At 52.9% G+C, this 25,116-nt stretch overlaps 9 protein-coding genes across 9 annotated transcripts; 5 read left to right on the top strand and 4 right to left on the bottom strand.

Annotated features, from left to right (window-relative positions):
- Positions 1–845: 845 nt before the first annotated feature.
- AYO21_05867 (hypothetical protein) lies at positions 846–1,769 on the bottom strand (the record flags this gene model as incomplete). The annotated part of the gene is made up of 1 exon (XM_022655834.1): positions 846–1,769. One exon carries the CDS (start codon positions 1,767–1,769, stop codon positions 846–848), a length of 924 nt encoding a protein of 307 aa, XP_022511946.1.
- Positions 1,770–2,718: 949 nt separating this feature from the next.
- On the top strand, positions 2,719–4,584 carry AYO21_05866 (hypothetical protein; the record flags this gene model as incomplete). Its single annotated transcript, XM_022655833.1, has 3 exons — positions 2,719–3,911; positions 3,989–4,000; positions 4,128–4,584. The coding sequence occupies 3 exons, from the start codon at positions 2,719–2,721 to the stop codon at positions 4,582–4,584; spliced, it is 1,662 nt and encodes a 553-aa protein (XP_022511945.1).
- A 581-nt stretch (positions 4,585–5,165) lies between these two features.
- On the bottom strand, positions 5,166–6,149 carry AYO21_05865 (hypothetical protein; the record flags this gene model as incomplete). Its single annotated transcript, XM_022655832.1, has 2 exons — positions 5,166–5,605; positions 5,870–6,149. The coding sequence occupies 2 exons, from the start codon at positions 6,147–6,149 to the stop codon at positions 5,166–5,168; spliced, it is 720 nt and encodes a 239-aa protein (XP_022511944.1).
- A 680-nt stretch (positions 6,150–6,829) lies between these two features.
- On the top strand, positions 6,830–7,248 carry AYO21_05864 (hypothetical protein; the record flags this gene model as incomplete). The annotated part of the gene is made up of 2 exons (XM_022655831.1): positions 6,830–6,885; positions 6,945–7,248. The coding sequence occupies 2 exons, from the start codon at positions 6,830–6,832 to the stop codon at positions 7,246–7,248; spliced, it is 360 nt and encodes a 119-aa protein (XP_022511943.1).
- Positions 7,249–8,234: 986 nt separating this feature from the next.
- Positions 8,235–8,747, bottom strand: AYO21_05863 (hypothetical protein; the record flags this gene model as incomplete). The annotated part of the gene is made up of 1 exon (XM_022655830.1): positions 8,235–8,747. The coding sequence occupies one exon, from the start codon at positions 8,745–8,747 to the stop codon at positions 8,235–8,237; it is 513 nt and encodes a 170-aa protein (XP_022511942.1).
- Positions 8,748–9,862: 1,115 nt separating this feature from the next.
- AYO21_05862 (hypothetical protein) lies at positions 9,863–12,228 on the bottom strand (the record flags this gene model as incomplete). Its single annotated transcript, XM_022655829.1, has 3 exons — positions 9,863–10,816; positions 11,520–11,964; positions 12,026–12,228. The coding sequence occupies 3 exons, from the start codon at positions 12,226–12,228 to the stop codon at positions 9,863–9,865; spliced, it is 1,602 nt and encodes a 533-aa protein (XP_022511941.1).
- A 259-nt stretch (positions 12,229–12,487) lies between these two features.
- On the top strand, positions 12,488–13,650 carry AYO21_05861 (hypothetical protein; the record flags this gene model as incomplete). The annotated part of the gene is made up of 3 exons (XM_022655828.1): positions 12,488–12,625; positions 12,680–13,258; positions 13,309–13,650. The coding sequence occupies 3 exons, from the start codon at positions 12,488–12,490 to the stop codon at positions 13,648–13,650; spliced, it is 1,059 nt and encodes a 352-aa protein (XP_022511940.1).
- Positions 13,651–15,513: 1,863 nt separating this feature from the next.
- Positions 15,514–17,449, top strand: AYO21_05860 (hypothetical protein; the record flags this gene model as incomplete). The annotated part of the gene is made up of 2 exons (XM_022655827.1): positions 15,514–15,520; positions 15,915–17,449. 2 exons carry the CDS (start codon positions 15,514–15,516, stop codon positions 17,447–17,449), a joined length of 1,542 nt encoding a protein of 513 aa, XP_022511939.1.
- An 851-nt stretch (positions 17,450–18,300) lies between these two features.
- Positions 18,301–24,996, top strand: AYO21_05859 (hypothetical protein; the record flags this gene model as incomplete). The annotated part of the gene is made up of 1 exon (XM_022655826.1): positions 18,301–24,996. The coding sequence occupies one exon, from the start codon at positions 18,301–18,303 to the stop codon at positions 24,994–24,996; it is 6,696 nt and encodes a 2,231-aa protein (XP_022511938.1).
- Between the last annotated feature and the right edge of the window lie 120 nt (positions 24,997–25,116).

Raw genomic sequence — 25,116 nt, 5'->3', positions numbered from 1 at the left:
TATTGGGTTGGGGGGGGGGGGGGGGGCCTCTTCCTCGCGTGGGGGCCGAGTCGGAGATGGATAGATAGCTACGGAGTTACAAACCAGTCAATACACAAACGTGATCTCTCTGAATATTCTTTTCTCCAGTTTAATTGGACCCAGTTCGCGATCCTTGATGCTCCACGCTTTGTTGTCGACGGAGAAACATTGCTGCTGACTCCGAAGGCGCCTCCGCACTACTCACTACTGAAGACATCCCACAGGAAGGAAGAGGACTCACTCCCTCGACAAATTTTTTTTTTTCAATTTCGTCCCGCTGAATCCACGCGTACAGGCAGACCGCATCGGATCGGGACCTTGTGCCGACAAGGCCGCAAGTCTGTGGTCATCACACCCCGATAGCTCAGACCTTCCAGCTCGAAGCGAGTGAAATAGTGTGGGATCCAGAGTAGCGACTGGCAAGCTGGACGTTTGTAAATGGCTCATAATCATTTGTCCACCGGATGGGCCAGGGTTGGGGATTCCGTACTTCTACATACCCCTCGTAGCCGTTGATGGAACCCACACTACCTACCCACATTGAAAGAGCTGCATCCTGGTCGCCTACTGTAGGGATATGTAGGTACTGGCACTAAATACCGAGGTAGCCAATCCACCTCCCAATTTTGGGCAGTTGCGATACAGTGCCGCGCCTTGACCATCTGATTGGCTACATTCCCCAAAACAGCAACTCCTTCCACCAAACCAACCGGAGAGCTCCTTCCCCCAAAGATAACAACCCGCAAACGCAGTTTTCTGGAAATCCTCCCACCGCAAGCTAACACGAGTACCACGACTAGTCTTTCGCACTACTCGAACTTTTACTACTGCAGCGAGTTGAACAGCCGAACAACCCCCATGGCACAACCGGCTGCTGCACCGCCAATCACCACCATCTGCCCCGCACCACTGAGGTTGCACTTGACACACCTCCAACCTCGCCAGCCCTCGACGAACCCAGTCTTGACGTAGCCAAAAGCAAACAATGCGACAATCATCACGCTGATGCTCCAGATCAGCCCCTCCGTGACATTGCTGGTGAAGAAGTATGGGAGGAGTGGCACAAAACCACCAATGAAATATCCCAGCGCGATTGTCAGGGCACACACCACCGCACGGCTGGGCGCAGGCTCGGGCGTGTTGTGTTGGAAGTGCATGAGGAAGTCCACCACCGCGTCGGGACTGTTGGAGGTGATGAGCTGATGGGTAAAATCCTTGAGGAGAGACGGCGAGAGATGGTAGGGCGCGAATATGGACGTGATCTCCGACGACAGGTTGCCGCTCGATTGGAGCACTTGGGTTCGTGTCGACCTGTATGTGGCCTTGTATGCTGCCTCTTCGCTTTTCGCACCCAGGTAGCCACCCAAGCCCATTGAAATGGCTCCGGCAATAAGCTCAGCGAGACCACCAAAGACAACAACCTTTGTGTCGCCCAGGGCTGAGAGCCCGGCGGTGAGGGCGAAGGGTACCGTCAAGCCATCTGACAGGCCGATGATAGCATCCGAGACTATTCTCGCATTGATTGGGCTGCGCTCTCTTTCTGATGTGAATGATGGTCTCTCACACATCGTGTCTGCAGAGGTCTCGCTGCTTGTGTCGATGGCATCGTCGCCTTTGCTGAGACGGGATGTTTGTCTCAGCATGGCATCTTTCTCCGTGTCGACGGGCACCGCTGTGTATGACCGTCTCATCATCGCTTTGAGCATAGCAGCCATGGCATTGGTATCTTCGAAGCTGTCGATCGACATCTTGGATGAAACTGTCGATGAGCGTGAATCTTCAGGAAGGCCAGTCTTTCTGTAGTCAAACAAGTTGTATGTCCTCGGCAGCTGTGCAGAGCAAGAGGAAAAGCAAGAGGAACGACCAAAGCTCGAGGGGGAACTCGCGCAGAGGAGGGAGGCTGGGTGTATTCGAGCTATAGACATTCCTCAACATCCCGCGCGCCTTACTGGGTTTACCTTGAAGGGCAATGGGCCATGGTCCGGATGTAACACAGTCAACAAGCTGAAGCCACGCGGCAACGCACTTGCCCTTCCATTTCCTACCTTCCTGAAGCAGAATCACGTCGAATTTTCGACGTGGGAACGAAGCAGAAGGTTTCCTAGTGTCAACGCAACGGGATCGCTAGGACTTGAACGCCTGTCGACGGGCAACGTGCACAGCAGCAACAAAACAAAATTTCATGGGCCATGGCTTTTAGCGTGGTGAAAGGAACAGAATGGAAGCAGCTCAGGAACATGGCCCTGGTGGCTCTTATGCAACATGACGATCGCATTGCCCTGGCCACTCGAGCTCGTGAGCAACGTGCCTTGTCAGCTGCAAAGAAAGCAAGATGATTGGAGCTTTCGGGGTCATTGCAGCACGCCAATGTCAGACAAGCTCCCCGAAGCTTGCTTTGCCCGGCAGGTCAAAGCTTGGATGGTCTCTAGCATATGCGGGCACGGTGGATTCAAGGCTCAGGCTAATGCACGTTCCGCCCCGCTGGGTTCATGAGTCTCCACCGTCTCCACTTGACGAGGCTATCTCGATGGCAGCTTTCTTGTATTCCAGCTTCGGGCAGTCAATGCAGCACCCTAGCACCTTGCCGAAGCTCGTTATCCACCTGGAAAATACTACAGACTACATGTCCTCAAAACTCTGATGAACCTTTTATCCCCTTCTCGGAAGGTGACATGCCGGTCGTGGAGCGTTGTCCCCATGCTAAAGCAACGTGTTGATAACGATACAGCGGCATTGGCTATCAATCTTCGAACGGCACTTGAGATAGGAAATCACGGCATCTTGTGCGCACCGCAGCGGTTGAGAACTGTTCGGAGAGACGCCGTCCAGGACAAGTTTGCGTTTTCAAGGCATGAGGTGTGCAGAAGGCATAAAACTGGAACGCACTGCCAGCTTCGTCCCTTGGAATGGGTCAAGCGCAAACAACAGGAAGCAGCCCGCTACTTTGAAATGGCAGCCCTACTCTCTTTGCTGGGTGCTTCTGCACTCATCTCCTCAACTACCGCTCTCCCAGTCAGCCGACAAGCCTCAATATGGCAAGGGCTGAGCTCGAAGATCACCCACGTCGTCTACCTAATGATGGAGAACCACTCGTTCGACAACATCGCCGGATTGTGGGACTTCAACGACATTGACAACCTGCTCAACGTCAATTTCTGCAACGAGTTCACCAACCCGAACTGGACCGTGTGGGATGAACCCCTGCTGATCTGTGCTGGCAAGTACGAGGCTGAAGTCCCCCTGAAGGACCCTGACCACAACTTTGCGGGCACCAGCTACGAGATCTACCGCAAATGGCAGCCAACGGCGGACGACATCCCGGACATGTCAGGCTTCATCGAGAGACAGTCTGAAAAGTACAACGCAACGCCGGGAGATTCCTCCTTTGTGATCAAGGCCTATGACCCCAAAATGGCCACCACTCTCTCGACCTTGGCCCAAAACTATGCATTCTGGGACACCTACTTCGCCGAGCACCCGGGTCCGACTAACCCTAATCGACAATTCGCAACCTCAGGCTCCACCTGCGGGTACGTGGACAACACCGACCAGGCCGCTGGCTGGTTCAGCAACACCACGGGCACCAGCTGCACGCCGTCCATTTTCGAGGCCCTATCGAACAAGAACATTTCGTGGAAGAACTACTACGAGACCGACATCATCGACGCGCATATGTACAAATGGGTCCAAGACAACGCCATGGATCGCCTCGTGCACGCCGACCAGTTTTACAAGGACCTCGAGAACAACGAGCTCCCCCAGTTCTCCTACATCAACCCAGAGTGCTGCACCATCGATTCCATGCACCCGACCAGCAATATGGCCGCGGGAGAGATGATGATCAAGCATCTCTACGACGCGCTGCGCAACTCTTCGTACTGGGATAATTTGTAAGGAGCTCCTCCTTCCCTCCTCGCTTTGTTCCACAAGGTGCCGTGACTAACTTTGAATCTCAATGATAAAATAGGCTCCTGATCATGTAAGTTTATCAAACAACTAAAATCCCCCTCATCGGTGGTTGGGCTCCGTTTATTCTTTTGGATGGCCGGTGTCTTTCACGTCGCCTCCCTCTTTCCCTTTGTCGAAGCATGCTAACTTTGAGGCAGAAACTTCGACGAGCACGGAGGATTCGCCGACCACGTCCCTCCTCCCGTGGGCGTGCCGGCGCCTGCCGACGGCATCACCTTCTCAGGCATGTCTGACGGGCACAACGTCACGTACGACTTCACGCGGCTGGGCGTGCGCGTGCCGGCCTTTGCCATCTCGCCATGGATCCCGCCCAATACGCTCATCCACGACCAGGGGACCACTTACGCCGAGAACTCGGCCTACACGCACTCGTCGATCCTGCACTTTTTGCAGGAGCTGTGGGGTCTCGAAGGGCTAAACAACCGCGTCCAGTGGGCCAAGACGTTCGAGCACATCTTCGCAGACACCCCGCAGGAGGGCGGTGGCTTGGTGAGCCTGCCCAGCCCGGTCTGGCACGGCGGCTTTGGCCAGCCCGAGCCTGATGCCTTTTATCTCTTGAACCAGGACGAAAGTTACTATGCCAATTTGGATTGATTGATGACCTTGGATGAATAATGGTTGCGAGAACCCGCACTGTGTGGAGGGCATGCACGCACGACATGACGAGTAGATGAGTCCCGAGCCTATATAGCTCGCTTGCTTGGAAGAAGAGAGATAAAATAATAAAATATTCCCAAATGATCTGCGTTGAAAATCTTAATCTTCACGAATGCTGTGAGAAGCTAGGTGGGGGGCGAATGAGGATGTGTAAAGGTACGTAAAGGACAGGATCCTGCTGTAGGTGTGTGCATGGAATGAGGCGAGTGTGTTGACCATAAGAGGCAGACCAGGACGTGTAAGTCATGCACCCTGATCACAGACCAGCACAGTCCCTCTGGCCGTGAATCGCCGCCACGGTGTGAGAGAGTTATGGGCTCTTTCCAAAAATCGCAAGATATAAATCTGTGTGGTGGTGGTGGTGCAGCCTTGTCAATCTCCGCCCCCCTGTTCAGGGACTGGACTGGGCGCAGGGCCTCTAAATCTCAAGATCTTCGTTCCCCGCAAAGAGCGAGACGACGACAGCCGAGAAGAAAAAGCCCCCCGCTCAGTGTCCTTATAGGGCAACTCTCTCCTAGTCATGCATTGACACGATACCAGACATCCGATCCGCCGAGCAGGGCACTAACCGAGCCTGCAGCGCCGACCGTGACAGGATCGAGTGGGAACCATCCCACCGCTGCAGCTGGGATCAGCAAATCACAGGTGTCGATGACCAGTTGCCGAAAGATAGCGTTGCGTTTCGCGGTTGGGGGGTTCCTTGGTTTCGTCTGCTCCGGTTCGTTGAATTCGTCGACAGCGCCGCCCTTGCGACTAGTCTTTTCGACGACGGGCGAGGTCGTCTTCTCCTTCTTTTCATTGGCCGATTGGTTGTTGTTGTTCTTCGATGATGCAGGGTCCGGGTAGACAAACAAGAGTTCGTACAGGCTCAAGGCGACGGACGCCGACAAGGCGTAGAACCAGAATTTCAACGCTTCAATTTGGGCGGTTACCGCCCACGGTCTCCAGGTGCCGAGGACTGCATCAACCTAGTTGTTGAGCGGGTTGAAGGCCCTCAGTCAGCGCGCGCGCTACGCCGGGGGCGAAAATTTTTTTTAAACAGTGCTTGTTTGGATTGCGTACAATGGTAAACATCTCTATGAACAGGTACATGCCGAGCAATGACCATTTTGAGACAATGAGGAGAGAATGAACGCTGCTTTGCGCGATTGGTGGCTGCGATGGCTTTGTTGGTTGATCTTTCGTCGCCTTGCTCGCGGGAAAGGATTGGTACTGGGCGTACGCCGTGTTCCAGCAGTCGATCCATTTGAAGAGACGGAGAAATCGGCGTGCTGGAGAGCCACTCTGTCAGCTACCAACCGCTGGGAGAGCAACATAAGCGCGTTCAGGAGAGGGATATATGACATGGGTGACTCGGGTAGAAGTTTCTCACCCAGCGCGAATTGATCCTTGGCTGTGAGCCACAGGGCAGCCTCGTCTGGTGATAGATAGCCGACCGTTGCTGCAATCTGTGAAGTCGACTGTAAAAACTTGAGGCTCTTCTCAACGCCAACTTTCAACATCACAAATCATTACATGTCAGCTCCACTTTCTTGTTAATGGCTTGCTTTATCGCAAGCAAGCAAATTTGCTTGTCCTGGAGATTTTGGCAGCTCGCGTGAGAGAGGATGCCGGGGGAAAACGATCGCTTACGGGCATCATTGGAGAATCTCGTTATGGACTGCAGCATTGTGGACAGGGGGGCCAGCAGGGGGATGTTCAATATCTCAGAAAGGAACCAAAAAGGGAGTATGCTATTTTCAACGTCACCTTAACTCGCAGACACTGGGTGATGACTGGTAATGGGTGTTGGCGCTCAATTGAAAAGGGGGGAGATATGACTGAATCGGCCAAGTCCGCGACCAGAGTGGCTCCTCGACCACAAGCACGCCATCACCACATACGTTGCGCACTGAGATGTCCTCCTAGAAGCTGAAAGGGCCATGAACTGAGAGGCAGCCTGTCGGTTAAGAGTACCATGGTCATTCTCGGACAGATACATGCGCAATAGATGCCGAAGGGGAAAAGAAGATGCATAAGATGAGCCTTGCAAGGCTGGAAAGATAAAAGCGGCCAAAGGATGATTCCTATTGTAGCACTAGCTTGATATTAGTCCCGCAGTTTATCCGAACAGTCCAGCACCAACTTCATCGCAACAGCACAGCACTTTTGGGACCAACTGCGACAACCAGGCTGTTCCAACATGGCGGTAATCTCGCGCCTCTTAGTCCTCGTTGGGCTCTTGTCCCTGTTTCACGCGTATGTATACCGCTAACCCGGCTTCTCATGGATCACAATACTGACGCCGTGTGTTGCAGAGCGTACTCCGCTCACGAATTTTCGACCCTCTCCACAAAACTGCATAAGAACGCCGCTCTCCCTCTGGACATCAAGCTCGAAACCCTGGTATCAGTCTTTCTGGCATGCTTCGGCCTTGTTCTGGGCTCCGACCCACTGAAACCCGTCAGCTGGAGCGCATGGGCCGGGCAGATCGAGCGGGAAGGCGGATTGGCAAACCCGTTTCGGGGACTGGAGGAGAGGGTGGGCTTTATGGATATCAGGGCACAGAGGAGGGCATTTGCCGAGTGGGTGAAGCAACAGGGCGCTGGAGTCAAGAGTTGAGAGATGCTCGAAGCACAATATATCGCCAATGACAAACTTCCTACTCCACAAAGAGAAATCTCAGCCGTCGCGCAACTAAGGCTACTCGAAGAGGCGGAGCTTGGAATATTACTAGTCCACGATCTATACCTTCCGTCTTTGAGGATGCTCCGATGCTGGCCATTTCTTCTCTGAGACTATCTGCGACGATCGGATCACTCCTTGGGCTGCATGATCTTCCACACCCGTGTTGAACACAGTCCTGACGCAGTTGCCGCCCAGCCGCTACTTCTGCTACAAACCACTCAAATGCGACCTATCAGACGGCGTTTCGTTGGCCTTGGGGAATCATGATACATAGGTAGGCTGGACGAGGGCGCACAAAGGGTCCTTCGTTAAGTCTCGCTCGTGTAGCCGACTGCCAGCCATGACACTCGGAGGAAACCAACCATGCGCTATGGGATCTGATCTACTTTCAAGGACAACGCTAGACGAATCGGTACGAGACCTAGATCCGAGTGGAGAACACCATTGGCAAAGATATCTTGGGAGATGAAACCATAGAGCGAACTCGATTCTGTATTACTTTTTGATTCATGCGATTTGTGAGCCTCTGTCTAACGGGGCACAATCTACTCTATCTAGTAGTGATTTCGCACCGACCAAAAACACTGTTTATTCCGGCTTGACAAGCGCCAGAGCACTCTCCCTGTCATGATATCTGTGTTTTGATACAAATCCAATTCCCAAGACGCTGCAAGTGCTGTTTACCGTCGTATATCCTCATTAGATCCGTACCATTCGTTCAATGGCAGATTCGACGCCAAGTTTTCCGAAACCCATTCAAATAATCTTCGTCTCGCCTGCGCTCGTTATGCATAAAAACCTTTTTTGGTGTGATGAAATGCTTCGCTGTAAAATGAGGAGAGAATAGGTTTTCCCCCGTGTTGTCGAAAGAACAATCTTATAATCTTCGGTTGAGATGCAGATCCTCATCCTGCCGGGTTTCACAGCAAGGAGAACCCGAAAGCAGCGACAAGTAAGGCGATACCGGCGCCGGCGACTTTGTTCGTCACTGCAGCGCCGGTGGCTTGGGCGAACGTGGCGACGGCAGTCCCCGACGAGGTGGTGCCAGCGCCATTATCTGACGAGCTCTCGGTAACCGCGCTGGTCGCAAGAGTCGTGGGACTCGACGTGATGATGGCAGTCGAGCTGGTGCTGGAACTGTTGCCGTACCAGAATCCCGAGTAGGTGGGCAGCGTGGGCGAAGCTGGTTGGCTGGTGACGACGGCGGGCTGCGTGGGTTGCGATGTCACAACTGGCGGCATACCCGTGATGACTCCCAAAGAATTGGTCATTGACGTGTAGATCGTGAAGGGGTTTTCGTAGGACGACGTGGACAATGATGAATCTTCCGCGGTGGTGCTAGGGGACCAGGCGGACGACGACTCGCTGGGCCAACTCGTCGAGGCAACGGGACCCTGGGGCTGACCGTCTGATATCTCGGACACGGCTGCCATGGTTGTGTCTGCGCGTGCTACTTGGAGGAAGATAGCCACGGCGAGGGAAAGTGATGAAAGGGTGGTCTGCGAAGCATACATTCTGACTGATGTTGTTGATGAAAGGTTCTGGTAGGCGCTGTCGTTCTCAAGCTGGGAGTAGAGGTACTGTTGTTTGGAGATTCTCTTTGCGACTGAATGTCTAGACGATATACTATTGCTCGTAGATGGATGGGTGTGAGATGCAGACAGGCTTGAACTTGTATTGAATGTGGATGAGTAGTTGAAGGAGAATAAAGACAACCGTTTGCAGCGGCATGTTCTCAGGGACCCTATATACATTCCTCCCTCGCCGTAACCGCCATATACACCAACCAACCCCCCTTACGGCCTTCCCATTTGTTCTGTAGTGGAGGCTAGAATTGGGAAAAAATGTTGGCGGGGCACCGGACTATTCTTTGTTTGCAGAACGAAAGATGCCAATGACGTGCAGTATAACGCGAGTCGAGTGGGTACCTACTAGCCGTAGATGGTAAAGTGCGTGGCTGGATGCAGTTTAATTGGAGGTTGGAGGCGTTAGTCCCGTTAGTCCCGTTGAATGGGTGACGGCTGGGGTCTGGTTGCCGAGTTTCATGTGTCCGCTCCTGGCCACGCTATCCCTTGCGTCGCACCGAGGAGGGCACAACAAGACTTTTCAGGGGTGTCCCTGGAAGAAGGGTCGTGAAGGGGTTACGAAGGTTGAGTGAAAGATCCTGTGAGTAAACAATCTACGAATTAGGTATACAACTTCAAGGCTGTCACTACCACTGAGTCCGCCTCACAATAGTCAATAGCTGGTATTCTTAAGGCATTCTGTGGTGGGGTATCTCTAAACGTTTGCATTTATCTGCAACCAACCACACTGTACGAAACTCCATCCGAACCATGGATATCCTATCCGTTTGACTGGAAATTCCCGCTCCACGTAACTCCGTGGCAATGTGGGCGTCCCAGCCTGCCCAGTGACAAACCTAGTCGACATTCCAATGATACGACACGCCGCCTTCCTTGTAACAAATACTCGTGGAATTCGCTTGAACGCTTGGACCAACACAAGGGAGATCTAGAACAACCTGGACACCTGTTCCGTCCCCGCCTCAAAGTCTCCGAATACCAACTCGCGGGAGCTTCTTCTTTCCTGCACCTGTGTTGGTCTTTCGTGTTGCCATTGGTTTCGGTGCCAGCTCCTCACTGTGCATGTTTTCCTTGTTTTGTGCCACTTGGTCTGGTTCTCCATATGATTTTTGTTGCGACCTATGGTTGCTAGCGATGCTCGAGGGAACCGCCCTGGTCTGGTCAGGTGTAGACATCCGCGTCGTTTTGGGGGATTTTCGCTTTGGTTCTTCAATCTCCTCAGACCGTTGTTGCGTATCATCCCCGTCGATCAATGCTATTTCCGAGAGAGCTCGCTTCTCTTTGCTCCCTGATGTGGCATCTTTGACCACTGCACTGGACAGACTAGGTGCATTCTCTTTCGTGTCGTCCTCCGCCGATGTTCCTCGGGATGAGCGTTTTTCCTTCAGTTCTTGCTCGGATTCCTCCCCTCGACGCTTCGCCTCCTGGACGGCATCTGACAAATGCTTCGGAATGGGTGCATGGATTCGAGTCATCAACCGCGCCTGTGTAGAAAAGGTGTCGTAGTCTTCTTGGATCTGTGCGCCTGCGGCTGCATTTAACGCAGAGTCCGGATTGGGTTGAATCAATAAACACGATATCGTGATCAAGATGTCTTTCAGCGTTAACTTCGGATCCCAATCTCTTTTCAACGTCTCTAGGCACACCGCTCCCGTCGTGGGATCAACATTGGGGTGGTATATTCGTGTCTGGAAGGTTGCCTTCGGAGGGCTTTTCGGGTAGTCGTGGGGCATTTTGAGATGCAGTCGCCACAATCCTTCGGCGTAGGGTGTGCCCTCAGCGCCGGTAATGCAGATGACGAGCTGGGAAAGATCGTCCTGAATGGCTGAACCATGGTCGGCGTCTGGGAAGAGGTAATTTGGAGGTAGTGCAGTGCGCAATGCTGCATGGTCTTTGGCAAGACGACGGAGGGAAGCCTTTTTTTTTTGTTAGACTGATGACAGAGCGTGACGAAGGAAGTGGTGACAGGGATTGCACTTTGCAGGTGATGTCGCTGCAAAAGAGGGCGCGACAGAGTGTTTGTACCTACCATATTATTCGTGTGCTTGGGAGGCGACTAACAATACAACAATGTCTGTTTTCTTCACTATTGCTACAGTATGTTTACATCTGCGATCTGCGGCCTTTGACACTTTCGACAACGCGGTCGCGTTTCAACGTCTTTTACCGGAACTACCGGAACAACATTTACCCTGCTAGCAGTTGACGTCATAGTGATTTTTCTCTGTTCTAGCACACGACATACTCATTTCCATGTACACACATATCTAAAGCACATTCAGGCAGAAGTACGCCTAAAACCCCGGTGGTAGTCTTCCCTGATGAGACCCAGTCAAGGTAGACTACTCTTATGGGTGCAGGTAGCAGGACTGCCATTCCATATGAAGCCAGGCGGCGGGTGGTTACCAAGGTGATGTATCAACCGTCAACCGTTGCGCAGCGTTTCTTTTATGGTTCGTCCTCGTCTTCATCAGCCTGCTCCCCATCAATATCTCCCCTGAATTTTGGGCTCAACGGCCCCTCTCTTGTCCAGATATTCAATCCAACCTTCTCGCCACTAGTCACAACGCTCCCGGAGTGGATGACTCTTTGGTCCCCCCTCCCCGCAACCATATTTACCCAAAACACTGCATTTCCAGGGATGGGAAGGAACGTCACACCCTCGTCAAAAGGCGTATCACAATCAATGTATTCACACCAGCGTTCGTCCTTTGGCACGTCCAGAAGTGGAAATGTCGTACCTCCACCAGAGATATCTGCACTTGCTTTCACATATGCAAAGAACGAAGACAGACGATTCCCACCGTGCGATCGAGTCGTCTGCGCTGGTGACGTGAACCAGTCCGTATGAAGATCATAAGTTTCGTTGGTATGATAGCGCACTAATTGCAACGGCTCAAGGTGTGTCCGAGGCGTGTCATATCCCTGGAATAGCAGAGCCCGTTCTTCGATACATCGTGTTACGGCGTCACGGGAAGCAGTGGCCGACTTGGAGCGTCGAGTGCTACGAAGGGTTTGCGTACCGTCCTGGTCAGCTGTCTGGGAATCGGTGAAGGCTGAGGCGCTGTGTATGAAGGTGAGCCTGGCGGCAGGAAGGGTGAAAAGTATTGGAGTACGTAACCTACCTCGCTTCAAGGAGGTGCTCCCGCTCGACGGAGGTGAGGAAGTCGGCAATGTAGATGACGAGCGGTTCGCGAGAGAAGAGATGGATGGTATAGGGCGGATGAGTGCAATCTGGAGTGAGGTGTGCCTGGCTGTCCAATGCGGCAACAAGGGCGGAGCTTGACACCAGGCCAGCGATAAGATAACAACCTGCAAATATCTTCATCTTGAAAGCCAACGTCGGCGTGAACAGTTTCCACCTCTCGCAAATAGTCAACAGAAACTCGTGAACATCGTGCACGCAGTCAGCTCTCTAAAGATGGCACAATTGCGCTCCCTGCTTCCTCGAACATTGCAACCCCTTAAAGCGTCTGCTTCCCCCGACTGTTTCACCATTGCAGCTTACAGGCTTGTCTCACCAGAGACCATGAGCCGTGGCAAAATGATCTCTCATCCCTCTTGAGTGCCTTCAGCTCCCTCCTGCCATGAAGATGCACCTCTTTGCTCGTGTCATACTTGCTGGTTTGGCTGCTGCAGCGCACGCACAATGGCAGCATGTGTCCGACGTTGAGTTTCAGTCCCTTGTCGACTCGAACGGCCTCACGCTAACAGCGTTCGTTGCGGTATTCATTGTCCCTACGTAAAGCTTCTCGAGGCCGTTCCTGACATGCTCCCAGCCGTGGACAGCTCCCTGCCAATCGCTCGCGTCAGAGTGGGCAGCGGTGAAGTCTCAACTCACTTGTCCGGCCATTAGCATCGACTGTACCGTGAATCAGACCCTCTGCGCCGCGCATAATGTGCATTCTTATCCTGCCATACGCCTTTTCCGTGGTCCCCATGAATCAGTGCGATATAGAGGTCCGCGCAAAGCGTCCGCCATCGTACCCTTCGTCCGGCGTGTCTCCCTTCCGGCGGTCTCGGAGGTGAATTTCAAAAATATCACGAGATTAACTGGGATAGATCGAGTGACGTTTGTGGCATTTATGAAAAAGGAGGACCATTCCATGAGATCAAAATTCATAAGAACTGCACAGAAGTACCAGGACCAATTCGTCTTTGGGATCTCGGACGACAAGAGACTGGCAGAAAAGGAGAAGATCACATTCCCCTCTATCGTTTCTTACATGACGGACGTTAGCGATCGAGAGATCCTGCCGGGCACCGTGAGCCAATCTGTCATTGAAAAGTTCATTCTTGAGGCAGGAAAGCCACTCATAGATGAGCTGACTCGCCGAAACGAAATCAACTACATGAGTGTAAGCCTGACCAGCCCTGACCTGAAGCAGGTCGCGTGCTAATTCCACAGTCCCATAAACTGCTTGCCTATATATTCGTCACTGACGACAACGATCGCGCTCTCTTCCGTCGAAAGCTTCACCCCGTTGCAAAGCAGTACAAGGACTATGTCAACTTCGTCACCATTGACGGCGACGAATACGGCCACATGACCACAGGCCTTGGGCTGCACAGGGGCCACTATCCGAGTTTTACCGTGTATAGCGCTTGGAAGGATCAAGTATTTCCGTATCCAGCGGCGAAACGAATCGAGGCGGACAATATAGAAGCCTTTCTCTTGGAAATTTTGCACGGGAAAAGAGCACCCTGGAATGCTGCCGGGAGGGAACAGGGACAGCACGATGAGTTGTGAGCCTTGGATTGCCAAGTTGCCAACACCTCTAGTCATCGGAAGGTCCTTGATCCAGACTCTGAGCAATGGAGCACGTGCCTTGGCCAATACCAATGTATCTAACATAGCCCTCGGAAGCATCGTGTCATGTTTCATGCACACTTCGTATGTCTTATCAAGGAGGATCTGAAAGTGAAATTCTGTGCCTTGCGTATAATGTTACACGTACGGTATGTCCATTGCGAGATTTAGAGGGTAGGGGTACTCGTAAATGGTGCTGTCGGCAACTCCTCACGAATGGGCCTCGCTCTATTTGAGAGATAACCGGGTACAACCTCCAGTACGAAGATCTCCATTTTCCCGCTCACATGCGATGGGAAATCTTGACAAGCTGATCTTTATGGCATACTCCTCGTCTAGGCTCAAGATCCTCCTTTTCTTGGGCCAATGGCAACCGTTTGGTTCCTGAAGTCTCGCTACGAGGGTAGATTGCCTGCATGTTCTTTCAATCGTGTGTGCGCAGGAAGGCGAGTAGATCGCTCGGCACGTTTGAATACGAGGCGGCGTTCGGTCAAGGCTGACTCCGTGTGAGTACGAGAACACTCTTCGAAGAGGAGGTAGCGAGGTAGGTACGAGGTGGACTGTGGCTGCACAGCCGTCCTGCACGGCCTATGAGGCGACTCGGACAATGCCGAGCGAGCACCTCTGCAGTCCAGTGTTACGAGCCAGCCAATCAAAATGGATCAAGCAATACAGGTCCCAGTCGGCCTCTCCGCAGCTTGGACTGCGGCCAACTAAGACTCTGTCAAGTCTCCCCCTCTATTTTCTTCCTCATGCTTCTCTCTGCCTTTCCGCCTTCCCTTTCCCCACCAGAAAAAAGGTCCTTTTGTCTTTTCTCTTTCCAACCTCAACCGCGCAGGCACCACATCACACCAACTCCTGCAAAACTCATTCGCACGTACCTCCTTTGGCACCCATCTCGACCATTTTGGCCTCGGTCCATTATTCTTATTTTTATTCTTTTCTCGTTGGCCTTTGGGCCGCCCCTACACTGTGCCGCCTCCCTGGTACCTAGGGATCACCCACAGTTCGCTGACAAGTTTCGGCGACACCGCCTAATTCATTGCCCTTCCAGGCTTGTTGGGCTTGTTCGTCATTGCCTGTGCGACTGCCCATCGTGCGTCTGCTGGCTCTTATTGCGTGGATGAATTCCGGCCCCCGAGACTCTTTGCTACAGCTGAGGCCTCAAGTGCTCTGGAGCAACCTGGCACGGCTATCTCGTCGACAAAGGACCTGCAAAAGTTCGGCATAGACGTTGACGGCAATTCCAGGTCATCTTCATTGGTATATACGTACAATAATTTCCGCAAGCTTGCCTTCGTCGTAACAGTTCCTGCTCCATCATCATCATCATTCAACCCCCCTACGGTACCTGCATATCGCGCTCACTCACACGCCCCCCGAAACCACTGCAGCGCCCATCCGCTACTGTACCAATCTCGGCCGCCGCAGATCTCATTCGCGAGCTTGGACTTCTCCGCCGCTTGCTGTTGGCCACCTGACTGCAAAGTCCGCGACTGGTACCCCTCGTACTTTTGACGCAACTTTACCTTGATTGCCACCTTTATTCCAACTTCGGCCGCCCACCATGTGGCCAGAACCCCAAGCTCGCTCCTTCGCTATTCATGTCCCTTCCCACTCGCTTGTCCCACAGTATGTGCCTGTGCCTGACGCAGAGCCTGATACCGACCTAGTCCTCGCCCTCACTGGCTCCATGCCTGGCAGAGTGGGTGAACGACAGGGCTCCTCCAACGGTACCCCCTATGTCTTGGCCTCCCGAAGGAAAAGAGCTAGCAAACCAAAAGTACGAACGGGATGCAAAACATGCAAGGTGAGTTTTCCCCTACCACGGCATTGTCCCCACCCAACCCAGACCTACCCTCTCGCTACATTCCTCCCTCCACCACAAATGTACGGCTCAATGCTCGTTTGACTTCCCAGCCACATCGGTGGGTAGCTGAACGATCAGACAAGTCGTCTCGTCGACCCGTGTCTGACTAAAATCGCCTTCTTACCTCTTGCCACGCTCTCCTACTGGTCTCATCGCATGTACTTGACATGAGATCATGGGTTGACTTCATTTTAACTCATCTGATGCGAGCAGATACGGCGCATAAAGTGTGATGAGACAAAGCCCAGTTGTAAGTTTTCCCTGCTTCCGCATCTGGCCCGTGCCATATCCTCTCGCCGTGGTCCGGATTAGTGCTCACTTGACCTCACAATAGGTAAGCGATGTACCTCCACTGGTCGTAAATGCGATGGGTACGAGTTTCCCAAAGACAGCTCCAGCGGCTCAGCGTCGACCGCTTTGTCGCCACCACAGCAGAGCCCGGTGTCTTTCCAACATCTATTTCAACCCAACTCAATTTCCAAACCATTTCAAGGCAACACTCAAGAACGTCGCATCTTCCACCGCTTCCAGTACTGCACGGTGCCTGCATTCGCTGGAGGTTCCGAAACCGGGTTCTGGACAAAACTCGTACTCAAAGTGGGTCACGAGGAACCAGTGGTCCGGAACGCAATCATTGCCTTGGGGACGTTGCATGAGGATTACCAGGACCGCTGTGGCAAATACAGCCCCCAATTGATTGACGACCAGAGCTACCGACACGCCTTGAAGCTATACGGGGGTGCGTTGCGCGACCTGAACCAGAGACTCAACACCCCCTCGAGCACCAACGCCAAGCTCGCCATCATTTCAAGTATATTATTTGCCTGCTTCGAAGTTCTTCGACGCAACAATATGGCTGCTGTCATCCACTATCAGCAAGGAATGAGAGAACTGATCAGACAAATGAATCTCCCTCAGGATAATGACAACTCACTTACACCCTATTCGCCAGAGCAATCGTCCGGCTCACGGCCGACCTTTCGCGAGATTCCTCAAGATGAGTTGGACGAACTACTCCGGGTATTTGCCCGCTACGATATTCAAGCATGCACGTTTTCCAAGGAGCGAGCAGAACCTTTGTTGACCCAGATTGGCCACGTCCCTCGAATACTACCGACCAATCTCACCTTGAGTCAAGTTCGCAACCATCTCGACAACCTCCTTGTGTCGGTCTACCAACTGGTCAAATCCGATGCGCGCATGTACCGATATTGGAAGAAAGATTCTGTGCCGGTAGAGTGGCAGACTCGACGGCAAGAGGCTCTTGATATCTTTGATGCCTGGATGGCAGCTCTAGAGAACTTCTTCTCAATACAGGGTCCAAGGCTAGGCCGTGCTGACATCAAAAGCCTGTTGGGTCTCCGCCTGCAGATCAAGACTGCAGTTATGATGCTCAAGGTGTGCGTAGATTGTGGACCCGAAACCACATTTGACGCATTTATGGACGACTTCGAGGATATGGTATCCAAGGTTGAGCAGGTGACGACGGCTCTTAGTTTGGCTGAAGCAATGCCCCTGGAAGATGAGCTCACCCCGTTCACCATGGAGCTGGGCATCATACACCCTCTCTTCTTCACGGCTTGCAAGTGTCGAGACTGGGGTATCCGACGGCGAGCAGTGGCTCAACTCAAGAGAGCCGGCAAAGAGGGCGTCTGGGAAGGGCCCATCATGGCCGTCTTGGCCCGGAGAATCATCGAACTGGAGGAGGAAGGCGTGTCACCAGGAGAGCCGATACCCGAGGCAAATCGCTTCCATGAGATCAGGAAGAACGTTGATTACGACAGTCGGCAAATCCTTTTTGAGGCTACCACGGCTTTAGATGCGGCTTGGAAGAATTTTTCAGTCCACAGGGAGGCGGTTCCGTTCTGAAGCGTTCCATTTACAAACAGCAAGGCGTTTTGGAGGAGATGGTTCCAATCACCCAGGAGGTCTCTTGAGCGAGTTGCGAGACTGGAAGCATCCGGCTTGGATCACGATTTAATGACCTACGACAATGACCAGCATGGCGCGCGATTTGGCTGTGGTAAAACAAAGTAAAATCATTGAGATTGAACATATCTGGGGAAATGTGGCATGAGTGGGAAGTGAGTTTTATTTAGTCGAGGGCACACGTGCAGGACATACTAGTAAGAGTATAATCTACAGAGAAAATTCTTACTCTTCAGGGGGATCAAACGGTCGCACAGTGGTCTACTCCCTAATTAATGGTTAGTGTATCGGAGAATTTACTCGTAGTAGTGCGTCCGTCCTCGGGAGGCGTGCATCCACCCTGCGACCCTGATCCCTGACCCTTGGAGCGATTCCAGTTTTGACAGCGGACGGCGCCGTGTATTAGCGGGGACTCAGCCAATTAGGGGCTGCCAACAGAGGCAATAGAGGAACTTGGGCGGTACTAGGCGGCAGATCAAGGCCCTTTAGGCACTGAAAGCATGTCCACTAATATCCACTTCAGCGTGTCGCGTCACCGTCTCTAATGAGCACCGTTTCTCGAATCCCCGGCTGATTTCCCAATCTCGATCCTCATCATGCTCTCTAATTTTGACAACTTCCAACACCCAACTGAACTTGGTTCATTTTCACCGTCTATCGTGTTTTTCCATGGCGTTGAGCGTGTCTTCCAGTCCCTGCTCTCCCGACACTGCGCTGCTCGAGATCTTGGAACTTAGTTCCTCCTCCTTCGTCTTGCGACCACTAGCCTCAACCTCTCAAGACCTCCGTTCATGAACCTCGACGAGCTCAATCACTTCGAGAGCACCCCTTCTGCCAGTCACCGCATCGGCATCTACCCCTACCCTGACTCTCAGGTCTCGTTCCATCCACTGAAAGCACACAGTCTTTCGTCCACTCCTTCAGAAACCGATTGGATCTCTCCTTTCACCCTACCCCCATTACCGACCCTGCGCCGCGATCGTGATCCTCCAGACTATCGCCAATCCCCGGATTATCTTCGACAGCGGGACGGAAGCGGTGCCTACTACGCAGCTGCTTGGGGTTCACCGTATGCTACTCCAAGCCCTCGAAGAACCCCTCAGCCTTTCGATTCTACCGGTCAGCGCCTGAATATTGAAGCAGCAGTCCCTTTCGGAAATTCGATTGGTCGACCAGCCATCACCCCTACCCCCAGTGACGACGTTGATAGCCTCGAGTCGCGTATTCGACATCGCCTGCACAGGAGAACTCGTCGAAGTTCGAGAAAGCTGTTGCGAAATCCACGCTCCGAAAGACCCAATTGGCTGAGTGACTCTGAAGAAAGCGGATCGGAGACTGGTGTGGAAGAGGAGGAGAACACGCCAACCCGTGTAGCATATCTCGATAGCTGGGGAGCATCGCCTGCCGAGTCAGTGGGCCGCCTACCGGTACGACACAGAAGCAGCGAAAGCCTGGCTACAATTACTCCATACACCTTCCATGATTCCGGAAGGCTGTCAATAGCGCCAGAACGCCCCCGCATGCGGCTCTCGCCATCAGCACAGCACGAAATGGCTGAGCACGATTTAGAGAATACTCCAGCGGTGGAAAAGCCACTCCCAATTTTACCTCGCCAAACATCCCAGGTGGTGGCAGATGATGCGAAGCCTCCAGAGAGCCCAACTACAGCGGTTCGACCCCGTCCCCCCTCGATGCAATCATTCCAGCGCCCTAAGAAAAAAGTTATCTGGAAGGGCAAAGCTTGTATTATCGCTCTCCCACTCACAGATCGAGAAGCGGCCGGTCTGCCTCCTGTGCTTACGCCACAACAGGTCAAAGAACGGATAGATGGTTGGATCGCGGCTGGGTATTCAGTGGATGGCTTTGGGCTAACCGATCCGAGTGCCGGGGCTTCGGGGGAGAGCAGTGGCCAGAGTCGTCCGGTGTACCCTGACACGACAGACATTCACGCAGAGCGAAAACTGCGGGAATTCCAGGTGCACATACCTAATCAGGCAGAATGGGAATCGTGGGTCAACTACCTCAAGGAGGAGAAACTTCGAGCATTGGGTGTCAGTCCGAGTAACTCTGAAGCTGCTCCATCAACTCGGTCACCCTTCTCTCCTGCAATGAGTCGCATCTCTTCAGGTCATCAAGCCCTTGCGACGTCCCCTCCAATTGGTCCCTCTTCTTCATCAGCAAGCAACCCGCTTAGAGCTACAAGCAATCCCTTCTCCCCGTCGATAATGTCGTCTGCTGGGATCAGTCCTCAGCCTGGATCTGTCGGCTCTTCACAATTCAATGCATTGCCGAAAAATATGCATGGGTACAAGCCTTCGATTGCTCAGTCTAATTTCCATGGACGAATCCCATCCCCATTGGAAGCTCCTCTATCTCATGCGAATTCCTTCAGCAACGGCGCTCGACCAAACATTCAACCACTCTCCTCGCGGCAAAACAGTTTCTCCCCCAATCACCCATTGCTTCTTCCCAATATGGGAGAAGTCCTGTCCCAAAAACAGGCTATGCATATGCGCACGGCAACAGCCAGCTTTGCTGGTGAACCAGGGCGCCCGAACCCAATGCAACAAAGAGGATATTTTCCCATTCCGCAAAAGACTATTCAACATACCCCGAGTCCAACCCTGCCACAGCGGATAGAGAGTATGGTGCACACACCTCAGTACAGCGATCCCTCCCGGACTCCAATTGAAATTGCGCATCCTACTCCGAAGAGCCACCGTCATAATCTCAGCATCGCGTTGCAAAGGGAGATTGATGAAGCTGAAGCGGCTCTGCACGAGAAAGGGGAGGGAGGGCTTGAAGACGCAACCCAGGTTGACATGGCCTCGAGGAAGGACTCAGCTTTGGACGAGTCTCTGAACGAAGAGCCACCGATATTGAGACGGCCTGAGACGATAACCACAGCAGATGAGAAATCAGAAATTGAGACAAATCCAAGCATAGCTGCTACGCCCATGCTGATGGACGACAAGAATCCATTCGTGAACTGGCAAGCATTGAGTGATGCAGCGAAAGCTGAACCCAAGGTTTCTCCTGCCGCCGTTCCGACGAGTTCCAAGTTCAATGTGGAGGCCAAAGAATTCGACCCACGAGCTGGCTTCTCAAGCTCCAACTTTTCGTTTGCTGGACCCAGTTCAATACCATTTGGCCTGCCTACAGCGAAGCCAGCACCTCCTCCCGAGAGAACTGCGGCCCGAGGCAGGTTTTCCTTGTCACATCTTAATGCCGACGCCCCTGCTTTCACTCCACGCACGGCTCAAGCACCCAAAAACACTCCTTTCACATTCAGCTCTGCGACGTTTAATGTAGAGGCTCCGGTGTTCAATCCTTCTCAGTCCCCTAGTACCAACTTCCAAGATAGCGTGACTTCCGCTGGTGAAGGACCGGCGGACCACACGACCAGCATATTCGGCAACGTTGTCATAGACCCAGGCTCCAAGGCGATGAGGAGAACAAGTAAGGGCATTCCAACAGCTGGTCCAAAGTCAAAGGACGCTCAAGAGGAAGATATCAACAACTTATCGGACGATATGGGTCGGCCCCTGCCCCCTATAGATCGGCAAAAGAGAGCGCGAAGGACTGGTAGTGACGGAGATCGAAGTCCTGTCTATGCGGATTCGGCACCGTTCCATCACAGAAGGATCCTGTCAGAGATCGTAGATGATGTCGATGCGAATGGGCCCAAGCCAGAAACGCCCGAGAAACATTTCGACGGCTGGGCTTATATCCCTGCAGATGAGAAACAGCTGACCGATGCTGCGGACACGCCCAACCTTCAAGAACGGACTAGCGATGCAGGCGGGACGGACTCAACGTTTACTTTCGCGAATCAAGGCGAGGTTACTTTGTTCAGTGAAGCTCGGCCGCCTCTCGAGACTGATCAGATACTAGACTCTGAGCAGACTGCCGAAGCAGAGTCTTCGGATAACCTCAAGAAGGAAGCAGAAACTCCTGTCAAACCAACGAGTCTGCCAGTAGAGCGCACTCGAAAACAGAAGTCGTCACTTTCGGCACTAGCTACACCCTTCGAATTCAATCCGAGAGTCACAAGGTCACTGGCATCCTCCTCATTTGCGATGCCACAGAAGACTCAAGGGCTGGAAGACTCCAAATACGCAGACACATCAAGTCCACCTTCTGATCTCAAGGCTAGTCTTTCTTCGCCTCCCACAGATATGCCACACTATGTTGAGAAGGATCATGAATCAGTACACGAAGCAGAGAGCACGGTCGAAGTTTTCGAGGAGAAGAGCACTGAAGACGAAGTCGTCGAGGTCATCGAAGAGAAATCTGCTGGTGACGACTCCGAGCCTCCTCAACGGCGAAAGTACATTTTGGAACCGGCCAAGGACTTTGATACCGAGCCTGACACAGAAGCCGAACGATTTGACAGAATAGGATCCTTGTTGCGGCACGAAGACCGCGCTGAGCCATCCTTTGAAGAAATTGACGCTGTTATGAAACACCTTGAAGTTCATCCAGAACTGGGTGTAGAGCGCAATGATACACCTGTTCAGTCGACGCCGCTCGTTGACATGCGGCCGGGAAGCCACTTCCGAAGCGACGCTCCGAGCCCGAGCCCATCCAGACACCGGGAGACCAAGGCTGCTCAAAGCGACACCTCGTACCCACCATCATATGGCTTGGGCATTGGGGTACACAAGTTGAACTCGGGCAGAGATGATGTCAGTGATTGGGGTGACACGATACCTGCAGCAGAGGCGGCGAAACTACAACTTCGGTCCCAGTTCTTTGATGGCCACGTCAATGATTTGGTGGATGGGTTGCTTGAGAACCGTCTCGGTCCCCTTGAACGCACTTTGAGGACCATTCAGCATTCGCTAGCTCTGATGGCGACACAGCAGAGTCAGAAAAGTGATGACCGAGGTCTATCGGCCAGCCAAAAGGACTCGGACGCTGACGATGAGGATGAGTACGATGCCTATGAAGGTTTCGCGTCTTACAGAACTCGATCGCCGACTGCCCGAAGGGGCTCGCGCAAACAAGACCTGATCCGCGCAGCTGTCGCCGAAGCATTAGCTGCACATCAGCCTCCTGTTCTACCACAGCCTTCAATCGACTTGACAGAGATAAATGCCGTCCTGCAGGAGATGAGAGAGCTCGCTCAGCAGAATGGCTCTCAGAACACCCAGAACGAGTTAAAGACAATCATGGAAGACGTAATTTCCCATCATCCGAGACTCCGGGGCTCAAGGGTTCAGCAAGAACATGAGGCGGCCGACATCAAATACAAACCCCAGATCGACGGCCTCGAGACAATGCTGAAGATCTCTCAAGAGCATGCAGCCGAGGAATCTCGCCTCAGACGGACGGCAGAAGAGGAAATTAACGAGCTGAAACTACGACTACGCATTGCCGAAGAGGAAGCTGCACAATATCGAGAATCCTCTGAAGAGGCTCAACGCACTCTGGAGGCTTTCGTCGAGGAAAAGGACTCGTATAGAAACCTTGAGCGCGAACTTGAAGGACTGACTCTCAAAAACACCGCCCTCGAACATACACTAGAGGAATACCGTGTCTCGAGTGATCAGTGGCGAGAAGACATCCGTACGGAACGTGCATCTAACAAAGAGCTCAAGCGCACCTTGCAAGAACTTAATCATCAATTGGCAGATCAGACACAGTCTCGACAAAATCTTCGAACCAAAGTTGAGCGACTGCAATCCCAGATCGCACAAGTTGTGCAAGACCTGCACGCTGAACAACATGATTGGCGGAACAAGGAACACGGTCTGCAGAGCAAACTTGCCCTCCTTCAAGACGCACTTGAGCAAGAGCGACGGCACCGGGAGAAGGCTGAACTTGAATTGGATACCCTGGACAAAGAACACAAGCAAAACATGCACATGAAGACGATTCTAGACCAGGCTCAGCTGAATATTTCGCGGCTTGACGAATTGGTGGCCTCGCTTCGGGAAGAGAACAGGGCTCTGGATACCAAAGCTTTCAACCTAGATCGCGAGTTGGAGCATGTTAAGAAGAGCAAGGATGCAGAGCTGGCTACCGCCACAGCCAAACTGAAGGCTGAATTGGAAAGTGCCTTGACTAAACTTGAGAGCATCCAGGCCGACTCCAACGCGCAGATTACGCGATTACAAGGTCGTCTGGATCATGCCGAGTTGGATCTCGAAGAACAAAAGGCCAAACATGACGCACTCCTCTCCGAGACCATTGAGGGGCACAAGGAGGCTCTTCGAGAAGCTAATGACAAGAAAGAAACTGCTCTGGAGGACCAACACCAAGTTCACGAGAAGAAACTCAACGAACTGCGCGACCGTCACACAAGAGAGCTGCATAATTCGTTTGATACTCGAACGAGGTTGGAACACCAGTTCAAGGAGCGGCTCGGGCTGAGCGAGGACAAGGTGAAGCACCTCGAGAGTAAGGTCACGGATTTGGAGGAGAGACTGGAAATAACGAAGTCCGCCGCAAGAGCTGCTGTAGAAGCTGCGACCGCCAAAGGAGTCAATCTGCCTACGCCCGCTTCATCCGTCGTCGCATCGCCACCACAACGTGCGGCAACCGCCTCAATGTCGTTTGCGAAGGGGTCGGATGTACCTGACAGAATCTCGCCGCAAGCCCTTCGGGAGTCGATCATGGTGTTACAAGATCAGTTGCAGAATCGCGAACAAAAGATAGAGCAGCTGGAGACTGAGCTTGCCGCTGTGGACAAGGACGCTCCCAACAAGGTCAAGGAGCGCGACACCGAAATCAGCTGGCTTCGTGAACTTTTGAGCGTGAGGATCGACGACCTTGAGGATATTATCAACACTGTCTCCAAAGCCGACTTCGATCGAGAGGCAGTCAGAGATGCTGCGATTAGGCTCAAGGCGAATCTGCAGATGGAACAGCAACTGAAAGAGCGTGCTGGGGCAGGCGGGTTGACCAGTTCCTTCCCGTCAATCTCAAGCTTGTCAAGCTATGCTCAGTCGCCCCGTGCACTTCCCTTGGCGGCGGCAGCGGCATGGGGCAACTGGCGAAGAGCTCGTGAGACCTCAATCGGCGCCATATCTGAACTAGCCACCAACCTAGGGAGTCAGACACCCTCAAAATCTGCCGTCGGTAGCCCTGCAAGTTTCTTGTCGGGGATTATCACACCACCAGGTACATCTCAGAAGACACCAAACCAGACACCGATATTGCTTCCACCGAGCATGAGAAGCCCGGCTGCTGGCCCAGTGCAAACTCGCAAAGGAAGTGGACCTGAAGCACGCCCACTGCGGGCCTACGGTTCGCAACCCCGAGCACTTTCGAGCAAGCAGGCAGACAAGCGACCTGAGAGTCTACAATTACAGTCCGACTCTTCGCCACCCTCACAGCTAAAGATTGACGTGCCGCGGACTCCGGTTCAGACCAAGCATGAGGCAAACCTGGATCTCACAGAAGATGTGGATGACGATGCTTCGCCGTTGGAGGGGAAGAATACCCAGCATCTTGGAGAGGATGAGCTGCTCACTGAATGAAACACCTCGCACCCAGGTTTTGGGTAATGGGAGGACTATGTGCCCGTTGGTCATGCCACACGGACGATTCCCCTTCTGTCGATCATTTGGTTTCTCTGTCATTTATTGATCCTATGCATC

Source organism: Fonsecaea monophora (genome assembly GCF_001642475.1).
Source record: "Fonsecaea monophora strain CBS 269.37 chromosome Unknown Scaff38, whole genome shotgun sequence".
NCBI lineage: Eukaryota > Fungi > Ascomycota > Eurotiomycetes > Chaetothyriales > Herpotrichiellaceae > Fonsecaea > Fonsecaea monophora.
The sequence above is the reverse complement of the archived record's forward strand: the minus strand, read 5'-3'. Positions and strand labels throughout refer to the sequence as shown.